The sequence below is a fragment of the Mirounga leonina genome, unplaced genomic scaffold, assembly GCF_011800145.1.
Source record: "Mirounga leonina isolate KUSES-001 unplaced genomic scaffold, KU_Mleo_1.0 Mir_165, whole genome shotgun sequence".
Taxonomy (NCBI): domain Eukaryota; kingdom Metazoa; phylum Chordata; class Mammalia; order Carnivora; family Phocidae; genus Mirounga; species Mirounga leonina.
In genome coordinates, this window is record NW_023270415.1 from 45,735,811 (window position 1) to 45,752,768 (window position 16,958).

Genomic DNA, 16,958 nt, shown 5'->3' on the forward strand with positions numbered 1-16,958 from the left:
AATATTCCATTGTGTGTGTGTGTGTGTGTATATATATATATATATATATATATATATATATATATACACCACATCTTCTTTATCCATTCATCTGTCGATGGACATCTTGGCTCTTTCCACAGTTTTTGAATGTTTATTGGCCAATGAATTTGTTTTATGAATTGATAATTTATATCATTTACCCAATTTTTCTATTAAATTTCTTAGCAATTTGAAGAGCTTCCCTTAGGCTCTATAAATACAAATCTTGTATTTGTAACACAGCTAATTACTTTTATGGCATCTTGTACCAAAAATGTTTAATCTTTCTTGATGAAATATATCTGTAGGTCAATTTTTATTTTCTGGGTATCCTACCTTATAAAGAATATCGTGAGCCCCTAAAATATATTCACAGGCATCCTAAAATTTATCACTTGTTTTTAAGATTAATGACTCAAAATAACCTTTTTGTTGTTGTTGTTGTTAATGGTTTCTCACTAATCCATCTGTTTTGTTTTTGTTTTTGTGAATGACAGTGCTTCTTGTTCTTTTCTGTGCCATGGACTTCCTTGAGAATCTGATAAAAGCTGTGAACCTGTTCCCTAAAACATTGTATATACCCACCAAATTTTGCATGTGTTATCAGAAGCTTTGCAGAGTATTGATTTGTAGCCAGTACATAAGATTCTTGATTCCATTAAGGAAATAATTCCTTCATAAATACCATTTTTTTGTTTATCCATTAGAGTTATATCAGAAGTTTTGATACTGGTATATTAATTAATTTGATTCATTATTGCTTAGATACAAAATCTTCAAGTAGTTTATATATTTTAAAATAAAGGGCAAGCTCTGCATATAAGGCATGCCCAGAACAAATTCATTGTCATGTTAGACATTATTGTAGGTCTGTGTATCAACTATGGTGAACTAAGCTACTAAGTCAGTTCCTAGAACTGACTGCCATTCAAGTGCCTTAGTATAAATATTTAACCCAGTTGAATATTCAGAGTTTTTGTTTCTAAGGGTGATTTTCATTAGCCCTTCCCTTTAACTTAACTGTTTTACCGAAGTTACCCAATTCTCTTTAAAGTCTCTTTGACCTTAAAAATTGTATTTATTCTAAAATTAAGAGACCCTGTAGAATCCTATTTTTAATATAATAAATTTCAATTTCCTTTAGCCAATAAATAGATATATTTTGTTTTCTTATAAAGGCATTTCTAGGAACATAAAACCATATTTGCATTTTGGGGTTGTAAGTATGTGGAACTAGAGAAAGAATGGATTTATGCTTTTTATCCTGTTTATTCATAGTTTTTATTGCTATAAAATTATGTTCAGTTTTCAGAAAGGCAGTGGAATTTGACATCACTGTCTAGGAACACAGCATTGGATTTAGACAAAACTGGATTTGTATTCTAGTACCACTCATTTTTAATTTTTCTGAGCCCCTGATTTTCATTTTTATCTTTAAGCAAAATTAGACTGGGCAAGGGCTATGCTTTATATGAAAAGGCTTTTAAATCTGGCAAAAACTCTTTTTTTTTTTTTTTTTGAAACTGAGTTCTAATGATTAGTGACGACCTGCATGCCAGATGAGCTAGCCTTTTTAAGTTTGTATTCACTTAGAGCTCTTTGGTGTTCACCATGAACACCAATTTGTTGAAATTCCATCCCTGCTTGGTGTCCATTGAAATTGTGTATCCATGGTTTTCTTCTTCTATCTTTATGGTTACTCTTCTATCTGACTCTCTCTCCTAATACCCTGCAAAGCAAGTTCTTCCTGCCTAACTGGATGGAACTTTTCGTTGCCCCTATATCATTTCCTGCCCTGGGCTATTGCTCTTGCTAGTCTTATGACTGGAATGGCCTTTTGCATCCACTTAAATTGCATCTATCCTTCAGGAATGTATCCCCTTGAGAATTAGCACAGCCTCTCCAATCCAATTAAGTCTCCTTTATGATTGGTTATAGATTAAATGAGAAAGTGTATATGAAATTAATTTTTAAACAGTAAAATATTACATTTTCAATATTCAGTAAGTTTTTGATACACAAGGTATTGTTGATATTCAGTCACCTTCAGAAATGTACATAAAACCTCCTCACATGGTGCTCATTTTTTAGAGATTTTTAAAGTTTTATTGGGATATTTTTACATACAATAAACTGCACATGTTTAAATTCTCTAATGCTGTAAGATTTGACACATGAAACCATTCTCAGAATCAAGACAATGCATCCATCCATCATCCTCAAAAGTTTCTTTATGCTACTTTGTTATCCTCCATTACACTTCTTCCCCCATTCCAGGCAACTACTACTGATTCTGTCGTTATGGATTAATTGTCATTCGCTGAGATACTGTATAGATAGAATCATAACAGTTGTATTCTGTTTCTCTAACTCTCCTTTTTTTAAAAAAAATTTTTTTTGCCTAGCTTCTTTCATTCAGCACAATTATTTTGAGATTAAGCCATGTTTTTCATGAATCCATATTGATTTGTTTTTTATTGATAGATAGCATTCTCTTGTATGGGTATACTGCATTTTGTTTATCTACTTATTGGTGAACATTTGAGTTTTTTTCAGTTGTAGATTACTACAGAAAAAAATGCTGTGAACATCTGTATTCAGGTCTTTGTGCAGACATAGATTTTCGTTTTTCTTGGGGAAACACTTAGGAGTTAAATGGCTGGGTTATATGGTGGGTGTATGCCTTTTTCAGAATTCACCAAACTATATTCTACATTTTGCATTCCCATCAGCAGTAAATGAGAGTTTCAGTTGTTCTGCATCTTTGCCAATACTGGCATGGCTAGGCTTTTTAAAGTTAGCCATTTTAATAGGTGGGTAATGGTAGCTCATTGTGGCTTGAATTGGCAGTTTTCAGTATAGCTTGGAGGATAAGAGTGGAACATTTATCTTTAAATTTTTAATTTTTTTAAAAACCTCTGAATTTGGCAAGTCTGAATTCTGTGATAGCAACTTTCTCCTTTGAAAATAAAAATATGTTTAAAGTTTACCTGTTTGCTTGGTGCATTAACTACACAACATACTTAGTGACTTTCCTACACAATTATTTAAGGGTAATCATTAAAGGAAATAAGAAATAGTGACAATAAAAGCATCAGTTCTCTTTTACGCCCATAAAAGTATTTAGAGCTTCTTTTCTTTGGCTTATGCTTTCCATATTTGTCAGTTTTAATTGTTTAAGAAAAAGTAAAATGATCTTTTTTCAAAATATGGTTTGCAACAAAATTGTTTCTTTTTAGCGAGAACTTATTCTTGATTATGAAGGACAAAAAAGTTTGAACTAAAATTTTTCTAAGAGGTTTTTTGTAAGATCTCTAGCCATTAGATTATTTTTTTTTACAGAAAAAGAACTATAACCTGAGATTTGAGTCTTCATCACACAAAAAGCAAGAGAAAACTATAACCCAAGTACTGTTTTATATCAAATAAGGGTTGACAACAGTGTTTTTATGCATCTGTTCTGCCCACATAAGAAGCCAGCTTTATCATCTGGATGTGTCCTGGGGCTGAAACTTCTTATAAATATGAGAATTTCACTTTTTTTTTTTTTTTAATGGCAAGCAGAATATGGTATCCAGCTGTGGATTTGCTTATATATTTTGTTTGCATTTTTTTCCTTGGGCTTGTTTTATACAGTATATGGCAATATGTTGTCATACAAATTCCATGATTAATGCTTATTTATGAAATCTTATGTAAATATCTTAGAACTTAGTCAAACAATGTGCAAGTTAAACAGTTTTTTCTCTGAATATTGGAATGACAAATCCAAGGGGAATAGTAGGTTGGATAGTTTATGTTCTTTATCTATAGCAGAGTCTCATATGTAACAAGTTCCTTTTACTATTTTATATTATGTCATTCTTTTTCACTTTATTTTGCTGGGCAAGAAATCCTGTTTCAGTTTCATTCCTCAGAAAAATAAGGAGAATTTAAATGTGGAAATAATTTAGAAATAAGAATAAGAATAATTATTTCATCTGTAATTAAATAATCATATTTACTAGTATATATTTGCTATCTAATTCTGATACTGACCTCTGTGTAAGAGGCATTTCTTTGTATTTGTTCTATTAGTCATATATTAAAAGCAATCCACTGTCCCATAATAAGCTGTTTTGTTAGCATTATTACCATATTAACATGATTTTCCCACAAAAATGCTAACTTGCTCATACCACAGTATGACTGTGTGGCAAATTTTAAGTGTGAGTCAATTCGTTATATCTACTTCAAATTGAAATCATGATAAAATACTAAAATTGTAAACTTGTTATATGAATTTTCTCTGCGTATCTCATCAGAATCATAGTACCATAAAATACTCATGATCATATGTATAATTATATTACTTATAATAATTATATAGCATAGATTATAGATCATGATATAATATGATCAGTGGGACATTAAAAGATTATTGTTCCATATATTCTTGTTTCCCTTGACTTGCTTTAATTTTCTCACAGGTAGTAATTCAGTTAATTGTGACCAGAAGTTGAAAGCCTCGTTTTCCCTTTTTTTTTCCCTCCTGCTCAGGTGCAGCTCTTATATGAGCTAACCGAGATCATGAATAAGGTGTGGAATAAGATTCAGAGGAGAGGCAATCTCAGCCCTTCCTCCGCCTTTCCGGAAACCTCGGCAGGGCTGGTCCCGGGTTCTCCGGTGAGAAGCAGTGTGGGCACAGCTCCACCAGACACCAGCACATGCAGCCCATCTGCTGACGTTGGAACTACTACTGAGGTAAGTGTTTCTGAAAAATTCTCTTGCCGCTGAAGGGTGACATATACCACAGAGTTCTGTATCAGGACTGAGAATGAAGATGACCTCACTTCTGTGGAAGCTGGCAGGTTCCGAAGGCTCATGGGGAGCTGGGGTAGCAGTGGCTGTTTATTAATGATCCTTTTAGGTCCCAGGATTTTAATTACTTTCAGTAGGTAGTGGGGTAGTTCAGGACAGTGGGGGTTCTCTGAAATGGAAAAAACTGACACACAGTAAAGGTATGTTTCCTCGGAAGTATGGAAACTTAGAAACTGAGTGAAAGAGAGGCTCATGCTCCTTTGCCCCTGCCCTTTTTGTACACCACGATGTTATTATTTATCTTGACATTAGTGGTTTTCAGTCCTGTCAGACCCAAAGTCCTCTCCTTCTCCCTCCTAGTCCTAGAAACCTTTCTTTTCATTTCTCGCACCCTAACCTCACCCAACGTGCCAGTGCCCTTTTATAACAAATATTTTATAATGCCCCTTTACTCTCCTGAAATGAAAATAAAAAATGATATAATCCACATATACATACAGTTTCAAAAATATCTAAGATCTTAAATAGAATATAATTCAGGGTATAATAACATGTATTTCAATATATGTATAAATGCTCAGTCATGACTGTTAGAAGAAGACCTAATGAAGTAGTCAGGTACATATAATTACTGTGAATGTCAGTGAGACAGATTCGAGAGGGTCTATATCCAGTATCACAAGTGGTACTGTTGTGACATCATTGTTGGTGGCATCATTTTCTGAAATAGTGGCAACCCCAGTAAAGTTTTGAACAAAACAATATTCTTCTTTTCATTTCAGTAGTTATGTTTCTGGAACTCTTAGTGTAATAAAATTGTGCAGAAATGCCAAAAAGGGGGCACCTGGGTGGCTCAGTCGTTAAGTGTCTGCCTTCGGCTCAGGTCATGATCCCAGGGTGCTGGGATCGAGCCCCACGTCGGGCTCCCTGCTTGGCGGAAGCCTGCTTTTCCCTCTCCCACTCCCCCTGCTGTGTTCTCTCTCTCGCTGTGTCTGTCAAATAAATGAATAAAATCTTAAAAAAAAAAAAAATGCCAAAAAAATAGTGTTTAGATCTCAAACTGAATTCAATTTTATTTCCAAATGTTTATATACAAAATTTTCACTTGTGTAATTTTCTATGAGCTAGGGAGCACTTGGATGACTTAGTCAGTTAAGTGTGTGCTTTCGGCTCAGGTCATGATCCCCAGGGTCCTCGGATTGAGCCCCATGTTGGGCTCTGTGCTCAGTGGGGAACCTGCTTCTCCCTCTCCCTCTGCCCCCTCCCTGCCCTGCTCGTGCTCTCTTTCTCTCTCTCAAATAAGTAAACAAAATCTTTAAAAATAAGTTTCTATGAGATAGTTTTTGTTTTTCAGGACTGTCTTATTTATCATAGAACCTCTTGATTCCCCTACTCCAAACCTTTAAATGCCAGTAGTGATGCCCAGTGATTGAGTCAGCCAAAAACATCAATACATTTCCAGAACACACCCTAGAGGCTGAAGTTGCCCACTGAGAACTACTAGAAAAGATAGAGGTAGAAATTAAGTTTTTGAATAAAGATATCATTTCCTGTGGAAATAAAGTTTTTGACAAAATACAGAATTGGAATAAGAAGCAAGTAAAGGAGATATTTTTTTTTTTCAAACAAATCAGTAAAGGCAATCAAACTCAGTTAAATGGGCATTATTTTTTACTTGCTTTGAGGCTCTAACACATGTTAGAATAGATCTATTAGACAACAGCACAAACAACTTCTCTATCCCTGCTCATTCTAAATTCTGAGAAACACAGTGATGGAATTACTTTTTTCACACCTCCCCCCATCCAAATGAGGCATAGGTCAAGAATCTAGAAATGTGCCATTATGAGGTCAATGGGGCATATCCCTTGTAGGATAAAAGCAGTGAGTTCTTTCTTGGAGATTCCAAATGTTCCTAGAATACAAAAGCTCCTGCAGTTTAAAAAAACAACACTATATTGAATGCAGTCATGTCCAAACTTGGTTAACCAAAGACTCTTTTTTCTACGTATTAACATTGCACAGAATACACTTTGTGAAATATTTTGGAAGAGTAATCAAAGCTTGGGGTGATAAATTGCTAGACAAAGGATAGTACAAGTGAAATTGATAAATGAAGTTAAATCATATAGACATTTCACTGGCAGAAAAGAGAGTGTTCCATTAAACAGTTGTTTGCTAAGTATTTTATTTACTGGGATGTCCAAGTAAACATGACTACCTGTTTGGGGAGTGGTTTTTTTTTAGAAAGAAACATTTAAAAAACACTGAAAGACCAGTAAAGACAACGCTCTCATGGAATGGTCCCATCTGTTGCTCATGCATCTAGGGACTGCCATTCGCACAAAGTACAGTATAACCTACACAAAACGACATGGTGGTCTTGATACAAGATGTAATAGAGATGAACATGCCCTGTAATTGTAGGAGTATGGTTAACAAATTTATTCTGTGGGATCTGTGAGGATTTTGCAGAGAAAGTGACATTTGAGGTGGATCTTAAAAAATGAATATGACATTAGTAACAATTTTGTTGTAGTAAGTGTATGGTAAGCTAGAAGAATGATGTCTTTATTAGCCCAAATGGGGAAATTAACAACGGGGAGGTTTTTTTCATAAAAAGAAATTAATTCTGATTTTAATAAATTCCTTACATTAATGCAATTAATTTAAACTTAGAATGTTGAGGACTCTTTCTGACTGAATTGTAAACATAAACAATGAAAATGCTCCCTAGTGGATTTATTGGTTTTATGTTAGCTATGGGTTTAATCTGATCTGTGTGAAGAAGATCTATAAATGAAAGAATCTTACTGCAAAAGATTCATTTATTGGAGAACCCTGTAACAGACTTTTGGAGGAAAAAGTGGCAAATATTTCCAAAATGTACCATCTTGTTTACATGGAGTGATCATGAAAAGAGGTGAGTAGTCCAAAATGGATTTGAAACCTACAATTACTTGTGAAACTTGTTCTCGGAGAAATATCTTAAAATAATTCAGCTGCTTTATTTTCCATAAATGGCAGGAAGATTTTTGTGAAGACTGTTATAATATGATAACCAGTGTTAGGGCTGAACCTAACTTTACAAATTAGAAAGGTGTCTGTGTATTAAATATTTAATGTTTAATTTCTCTCCTTGCTCTCAAGAAGAGTTACCTGGAGATCAAGGTTAACTATGTATCCCCTTTGAGATCAGCCAGTAAATGTTTAGATTTACCCCTTTGAGAATTAGCCAGTAAATGATGATATCTGAAAGTACAATCCTTGTTTCCTCCTATGTGTATGGATGCTCCATCTATGACTCAATCTGTGGTTTAATTTATCCAGAATTCAAAATTTGTGCCCAAGTTTTTGTTTCTGAAGTCTCTTTGTTTATTGTGCTGCTAGAATTATGTGTACTGATCTTTGTAATTTTCATTACTTTAGAGTTCTTGCATGTTAGGTATCTTACTATGATCCTTTGAATTCCATTTAAAAAATATTTTTGTAATTTTGATGAATTTGCCTGTATATTTAAATATGTTACTGAGTGGAAATAAGACCTTGTTCTCTCACTGGAGAAACTACTTAATAAATGGGGGCTAGGGAGGACAGTGAGGAGAGTGTACACATATATTTTGTGTTAATCCATTTTAAAAGCCTTTCTTCCTATTTGAACATGGCATTCCTGGAAAGCTCTAGCATCCCTTTCCTCTTCTTGGTAATCATCATCCTAATAATCTTTTGATTCTAAAAAGACATTCTATGAACAATGCTATCATGTAAGCAACAGAACTCTCTGTACAGATTTAAGTATAAATTTTGTGGTTAGTTAGAGCAGTGCTTCCCTACCTTTTTCATGTCAATGCATATATAGAAAATGATATTCGTGTATGAAGTAATCAGAAAAATTTCTAAGTTTTTGAAAGTCCCGTTTACCTCAGATCCTATCCAAAGACTCTGAAATCCAAGGGATCTATGTCTCAGCATAGTTGTGACACATCCCATGGTGTTTCCACACACTAATTAGGAAGCTCTGAGTTTACTCTTAAAATTTTTGTTTTTGCCCCAGTAACAAGTTGTTGATAGATTTAGATAAAATTGTTACATTGAAATTGTTTTGTAATTTTTTTTTAAAGATTTTATTTATTTATTTGAGACAGAATGAGAGAGAGAGAGAGAGCTCATGAGAGGGGGGAGGGCCAGAGGGAGAAGCAGGCTCCCCGCTGAGCAGGGAGCCCGATGCGGGACTCGATCCCGGGACTCCAGGATCATGACCTGAGCCGAAGGCAGTCGCTTAACCGACTGAGCCACCCAGGCGCCCCGAAATTGTTTTGTAATTATATTCTACCCTCCTCTCTCATTATAACAAAATAATAGTATTATAAAAGTATAGGGCAATTGTGATACACCATTTAATTATTGTGACAGGCTCTTCTTCATATACCCAGGGCTAAGGAGAAAATTAAAAGTTAAATTGAAATGACATAATTATTTAATCCAAAATAGGTTTTAGAAAATCTATTATCAAGTTTCATGAGGTATTTGACTGACTACTTGACTGCTAGTTCTGAGTAAATCCCAGTATTGTCTTTCTCTTTACAAGAGCTGAGAACATAAAAGGCATACCCTTGATTAAACTGAAAATGTTGCCATTGAATTATTTATATATATAAATATGCCTAAACTCAGGGCCTAATGCAAAAATTTTATGAAGGAGATTTACATTAGCTTTATATTTTGCAGTACCCTCTAAACTGAGTACTTTACAAGCATTATTTCTTTTAATTCTCAAACCAATGTTATGAGGTGGGTAATATTATCATTTCCTTTTTATATTGAAATATTTATGTCTACAAAGGTTAAGTAATTTGCTTGTGGTCAGAGCGAATAAGTAGCAAACCTGAAATGAAAGTTTCTGCATTTTGACTCAAGTCTCTAATGTATACTATCATATGAATTATGGGACACAGTGCATTGATAAATCTTTCTTTTTTAAGTAAATTGTTGCCACTAAGTATAGATGTGTTATTTATCCTGTTCAACATTTGAGGTTTTGTGGTATATATTTTTTCAGTTCTGGAAAGTTCTCAGACAATATCACTTGAGAAAATACTTCTACATTATCTTAGTCACTCTTTCTAGAACTTTTCATTTTCTCTTTCTGTGTCTTTGAACCACATTTTGTTTTGTTTTTTGGTTTTTCCCCTTTTTCACTTTCATTCGCCTCTGTTTTCTTTCTATGTTATTTCCTCAATTTCACTATTGTTATTGTTAACTCTTGTTAACTATTAGCATACTGTTAATTATGATTTTATGTCCCAGTTAACTTTTGTATGTCAATTTTTTTATTGTAAAATACACCATAAAATTACCATTCTAACCATTTTAAATCTACCATTCTGTGGCACTGTTGTGCAACCATCACCATCATCCATCACTGAAACTTTTTTATCTTACTCAACTGAAATTCTGTACCCATTAGACAGTAACTCCCCATCTTAACAATTAAGCCTTGTAATCCATGAACATGGGACATCTTTCCATTTGTGTGCATCTTTTTTCATTTCTTTTAGCAATATTTTGTAGTTTTCAGCATACAAGTATTTCACCTCCTTGGTTAAGTTTATTCCTAAGTATTTTATTCTTTTTATTCTTTTTTTTTTTTTAATATTTATTTATTTGACAGAGAGAGACACAGAGAGGGAATACAAGCAGGGGGAGTGGGAGAGGGAGAAGCAGGCTTCCCGCTGAGTAGGGAGCCCGATGTGGGGCTCCATCCCAGGACCCTGGGACCATGACCTGAGCGGAAGGCAGACACTTAACAACTGAGCCACCCAGGCGCCCCCCGCCTTTTTTTGAAGGGAGTTGGGAGGGGCAAAAGGGGAAAGGCTTCCATTGGGTCAGAAGTAAAGATGTCAAATAATGATTATATTATTTCAATGCTATATTAGATGTGAAATAAAAACTCTCCACTACCATCAGTTCCCTATTATCTTTCTATCAGAGGATAACCCTAATTTAAGCAACCAGTACAGTGCTTGGAACAGAGCGGGTTTCAAACACATTGCTATTGAATATGTGGATGTTAAATGATTTGGGAATATCAACTCATTATGATTAAATTAAATCGGATTTATTATAGTACAGGGCATATATATATTCACTAAGTCACTGCAAATATATTTTGATATAAATTCATAACACTGTATAATGAGCTTTTTTGTTTTTTGTCTTTTGTTGTTTTAAACATAATTATTTTATATTTTTTATCAGATCTGTTGTCTGAATATTTTGAGAGTCTAATCCTTTTGTTTGTTGTGTTCTTAACTTTTACTTGTAGTAGATTGTTTCCTTATGTGTTATGTAACCTTATATTGGGAGTTTTTCATTAGTGGAACTTTACCTATGAGACTTTTACATTGTGGTTGAGGCCCTTTTCCCTCAAAGGGATTTTGTGTGTTTGCTCTTTGAGGGACTCCAGGGGCTATTACTGGCCTGAAAACCCTTTACTATTAATTTCATAACTAGAAGTTTTTTTAAACATTCTGGCAGTATAAAATCATTGAGCCCCATGTCAGGCTCTGTGCTCAGCAGGGAGTACACTGGAAATTCTCTCTCTCTATCCCTCCCCCTCTTCCATTGCCCCTCTCCCCACTTGCTCTCTCTCTAAAATAATGAAATCTTTTAAAAAATGCTTTTTTTCCTTGGTTTATTATGTAGGGTTTTTTTTTTTCTTTCTTTTTTCTTTTTCTAATTTAGAGAGGGAGGGGGAAGGGCAGAGGGAGAGGGAGAGAGATAATCTTAAGCAGTCTCCACACCCAGCATGGAGGCCAATGCAGGGCTCCATCTCATAACCCTGAGACCATGACCTGAGCTGAAATTAAGAGTTAGACACTTAATCAGCGACCTACCCAGGCGCTCCTGTTTTTTCTAATTTCTTAAATTGGATACTTAGCCTAATAATGTTCAGCTTTTTACAAAATTTTAAACATTTAAGACACCTTCCTTTATCCTTAGAGGAATTTATAATATTTGAATTTGGGCATGGATATGTGCATCCACATAATAGATGGGTGGACTAGGAAATTTAGTCCATAATGGATTCTGTTTCCTGAGACAATTCTGTATTATATAGAAGGGGGAGCAATAATTTTAATATGCAACAAGAAATATAAAATGCTAAGTGCATGTTAGAATACTGATTTACAGCACAACCAAAAGTAAAAATTGACAGATTAACCTCTAACATTGGAAGCTTTGGTTCATGGCAAAGTTTGACTTATATTCTTCAATTGATTCAGGGATTAAAATTGCTTTAGGCAGCCTAGCTTAAAGAGGATGTGAGATACACACACACACACACACACACACACACAGGAATATTACTCAGCCATTGAAAAAAATGAACTCTTGCCATTGGCAACAACATGGATGGAGCTACAGAGTATTATGCTAAGTGAAATAAGTCAGTCAGAGAAAGGCAAATTATTTCACTCATATGTGGAATTTAGGAAACAAGACAAAGGAACAAAGGGGGGGAAAAGGGAGGCAAACCAAGGAACCAGACCCTTAACTATATAGAACACACTGATGGTTACTAGAGCGGAAGTGGGTGAGGGGATGGGTGAAGTAGGTGATGGGGATTAAGGAGTGCAGTTGTGATGAGCACAGGGTGTTGTATGGAAGGGCTGAATCACTATATTGTACACCTGAAACATATTACACTGTATGGTAACTAACTAGAATTAAAATAAAAACTTAAAAAAAATTCACATGAGGCAGTTCATTTCTTAGTCTCCAGTAATTATTTAAAACATTTATTTTCAGTTAAATTTAAAGTGAATATGGGGCAAAATAGGTACATGTGGCCAAAAGCCAAAAACTACCAGTTATAAAATAAGTCCTGGGGATAAAATGCACAATATGGTGATTATATCGTTAATAGTACTGTATTTGATGTTTGAAAGTTGGTAAGAATGTAGGTCTTAAAAGTTCTCATCACAAGAGAAAAATAACCTGTAACTATGCATGGTGATAGATGTTAACTAGATTCACTGTAGTCATTCACAATATATACAAATAATTATCTTGTATACCTGAAACTATTATAATGTTATATGTCAGTTATATCTATTGAGACATTTATTAAAAAGCAAGTGAATATTGGACTGAGAAGTTGTTTGGCATCAACTGCTATAGCAAAACTTTTGTCAGTTTTTTAGTTATTACAGTGCAGTAATACTAAGCAGTAATCTACCTCAAATTATTATTCCAGACAGTCCTTTAAGAAGTAAATTTAGTGTGGGACATCTGGGTGGCTCAGTCCGTTAGGCAGCTGACTCTTGATTTTGACTTAGGTCAGGATCTCGGGGTCATGGGATCAAGCTCAGGATCCGGCTCAGTAGGGAATCTGCTTGAGGATTCTCTCTCTTTCATTCATTCTACCCCTCCCCCAACTCACACACATGCTCTCTCTCTCTCTCTCTCAAATAAATAAATAAATCTTAAAAAAAAAAATGGTAAATTTAGTTTGAATATTCAATTGCTGTTTTAAGAATGTGTTGTAATCATTTTAAGTCTCCCCCTGGAAGTAGACTTGTTTCATTTAATATTTATCTTTAAATGGTTTTTATCTTCAACATTTAGGGAGAAACTTTTATTCAAAATGTGGGAATTACGGGTCCACCAGCATGTAACTCATGATCCCAGCCCAGCTCTTGATCTCAGGGTCATGAGTTCAAGCCCTGCACTGGGCTCCACGCTGAGGGTGGAGCCTACTTAAAAAAATATGTGGGAATCGTAGCATTTAGGTTATCATCTGATCAACTGAATAGCTATTGGAAGACAAAGATAATATATCAAAATAGATTAGAGAAGTGAAGCTTATTTTTTAGCCTTCGCATACATCAACAAAATATTTTGTTTGTAATGTTTTTCCTATTTCCAAATAATCATATCAGAAATGTCTTTGGTTTCTCAATTATTGACTTACTTTATTTTTTAAATATAAATATTTATATAAATTAACCTATCAATCTGAGGTCACCTTACATTTTTTTGTTTTTATATAAATTCCAGTTAATATACAGTGTAATATTAGTTTCAGGTGTATAGTATAGTGATTCAACACTTCAGTACATCACTCAGTGCTCATCACAAGTGCCCTCCTTAATCCTCATCACCTATTTCACCCATCCCCCACCTCCCCTCTGGTAACCAGCAATGTATTCTCTATAGTTAAGAGTATGTTTCTTGGTTTGCCTCTCTCTCTTTTTCCCCCCTTTATTCCTTTGTTTTGTTTCCTAAATTCCACATAACATGTAAAATCATATAGTATTTGTCCTTCTCTGACTTAGTTTTCTTAGCATAATACTCTGTAGCTGCAAATTGCAAGATTTCATTCTTTTCTATGGCTGAGTAATATTCCATTGTGTGTGTGTGCGTGTGTGCGTGCGCGTGCCATATCTTCTTTATCCATTCATCAGTCGATGGACGCTTGGACTCTTTCCATAATTTGGCTGATAATGCTGCTATAAACATCAGGGCACATGTACCCCTTTGAATTAACATTTTTGTATTCTTTGGGTGAATACCTAGTAGGGCAGTTGTGGGATCGTAGGGTAGTTTTGTGTTTTTAACTTTTTGAGGAACCTTCGTACTGTTTTCCAGAGTGGCTGCACCACTTTGCATTTCTACCTACAGAGCAAGAGCATTCCCCTTTCTCCACATCCTTGCCAACACCTGTTGTTTCTTGTGTTGTTGATTTTAGCCATTCTTACTGGTGCAAGGTAATACCACATTGTAGTTTTGATTTGTATTTCCCTGATGATGAGTGATGTTGAGCATCTTTTCATGTATCTGTTAGCCACCTGTATGCCTTCTTTGGAAAAATGTCTGTTCATGTCTTCTGCCCATTTTAAGTGGATTATTTGTATTTTGGGTATTGAGTTTTATTCTTTTTTTTTTTTTAAGATGTATTTATTTGAGAGAGAGAGAGAGCAGGGGGAAGGGCAGAGGGAATCTAGAGTAGACTCCCGACTAAGCTCAGAGCCTGACACGGGGCTCAGTCCCACAACCCTGAGATCATGACCTGAGCCGAAATCAAGAGGTGCACACTTAATTGAGCCACCCAGGTACCCTGAATTTTATAATTTCTTTATGTACTTTGGATATGAATCTTTTATCAGCTATGTCATTTGCAAATACCTTCTCCTATTCTGCTCCTAGATTGCCTTTTAGTTTTGTTGATTGTTTCCTTCGCTGTGCGGAAGCTTTTTATTTTGATCAAGTCTCAATAGTTTATTCTTACTTCTGTTTCCTTTGCCTCAGGAGACATATCTAGAAAGAAATTTCTATGAGGTCACTTTACATTTGTTGTGCTTATTTATATCAATTATGTATCTGGGAAAATTTTTGAAATCGCAGTTTTGAACTTTTTTTATTTCTAATTAATATTTGCATTCAAAAACATTCATAAAAATTTTAAAACATTTACTACTTAAAGTATTGTTTTACTTGCTGAGTCAGGTCAAATATATTAATTATTTGGCTATAAAGAATTCACTATACATGAATCTAGTTTTAAAAAGCACACTCTTAACAATTGTTTGTATTAAGAAGAAGAGAAGTATTTGTTTATATGATCCTTGGGTGGTTTATACTTTAAACTATGAGTAATTCTTTTTATGTTGACCTGTTGATAGGAAGTACCATACTTTTCAGTGAATTTAGCTCTAGCTTCCTGAATATCAATCTGGATGGTCGTAGAGGGGGAAATAGGAGTAAGAGGCGTAAGTACGAAGCTTAAAAACAGTTGATCATTTTCCCCCCCTTGCATTGAAATAGTGAGAGCAAAGGTAGTAGAAACCACAGCAGGCCACTTGTTACTGTTGACTTAAGTACAAACCGTGGTGGAAGTGTTTAGCCCTTTGGGAAGTTTTGTGATTGAACAAGAATGCTGGAGTTATTTTGATAAGGGAGAGTAATAGTGTGGCCAAAACTATGATCATCCCTGAGCTCTGAAGCAGGCCAAGGATGAAGGGCTGCAGTGTTTGCTCTTCCAGATGAACAAAGATAAAGTCAGCTAGAAAAATAAACTCAGTCTTTTGGTCAATTTGCAACAAAATGGTGAAAGAATTGAAGTGTATATTTTAGAACTTGGCATAAAGAGGTGTGGGAAAATGGTTCATCTCCAATTCTGGCTCAATTTTTGCTATAGATTTGGAAATAGAGCAGAAAAGTAATGCACAAACATATTTAACAACACTACACCAAATGTTGTACATCCAAAATGAAAATTGAAACTGTGTGAGCAGGGAGAGCAAAAGTCTTTTTCAGGAGTGCCCACTTACTAAATTTGAAGCCACGGTTTTCTTACCATTCCTACTGAATATAATAATATAAGAAATCTGGGTCGCATGGATTTGAGGTGCTGTTTTCTCTGCAGTTTCCATTCTTGGGATTATGATGTTCTTCTAACTCTTGAAGGATAACTTACTTTATAAATGCTTCTGCTCTAAGAACCTACCCGTGAAGAAAGGCATATTGACTACATTATGTGTCTTTTATTGAATTTGACTTGGTAAAATGCATCCTTTTCTGGGATCAGTTTGTGCTTTTCATTAGATATTGTGTCACTTTAGGCCGCAACCCAAAACCTGAATTTTCGTATACCTTCTCAAATTTTAAGAATTTCAATTATAGCAGAGTTAGGACTACTTATTTTGGAAAAGCATTTATATGAAAACATCACAGTGAGCTGTCTGCTTTGCTTGGTATAAGTGGAACAAGGAACGACTACACTGTCTTCAGATTTAAGTCTATAATTTTCTGTCACAGTAAATCACAGGCAACTTCTGCTTTGCTGTGCCTGGTGCCTAAGTATTCCAACAATAAGTACTTGTCTGTTCTTTTGTGAAAAGCATCCTCATTTGGTCTCCTTCTGGGGATTCAAGGAAATTAAATTCTCCTTCTGATTGAAAGGTATTGTAAATCTTAGGTGAAGGTAAACACTTCATGTAGGCGCTGAATATATCTGAGTAGATGGTCTATCTGTGGTAATGAGAGCAGAAATTTTGCTTTTGTTTATTTTTTTAAAAGATTTTATTTATTTATTTATTTATTTATTTATTTATTTATTTATTTATTTATTT

The 16,958-nt window shown here is 34.7% G+C and overlaps 1 protein-coding gene across 4 annotated transcripts in view; it reads left to right on the forward strand.

Annotated features, from left to right (window-relative positions):
- The window catches only part of VPS13B (vacuolar protein sorting 13 homolog B), a 767,339-nt gene that overhangs the window by 404,785 nt on the left and 345,596 nt on the right, over nt 1-16,958 (forward strand). For all 4 annotated transcript variants that reach the window (XM_035011614.1, XM_035011613.1, XM_035011619.1 and 1 more), the window contains one exon: nt 4,561-4,764. In XM_035011614.1, coding sequence (XP_034867505.1) covers nt 4,561-4,764 — 204 coding nt within the window. The remainder of the gene's footprint in view (nt 1-4,560; nt 4,765-16,958) is intronic.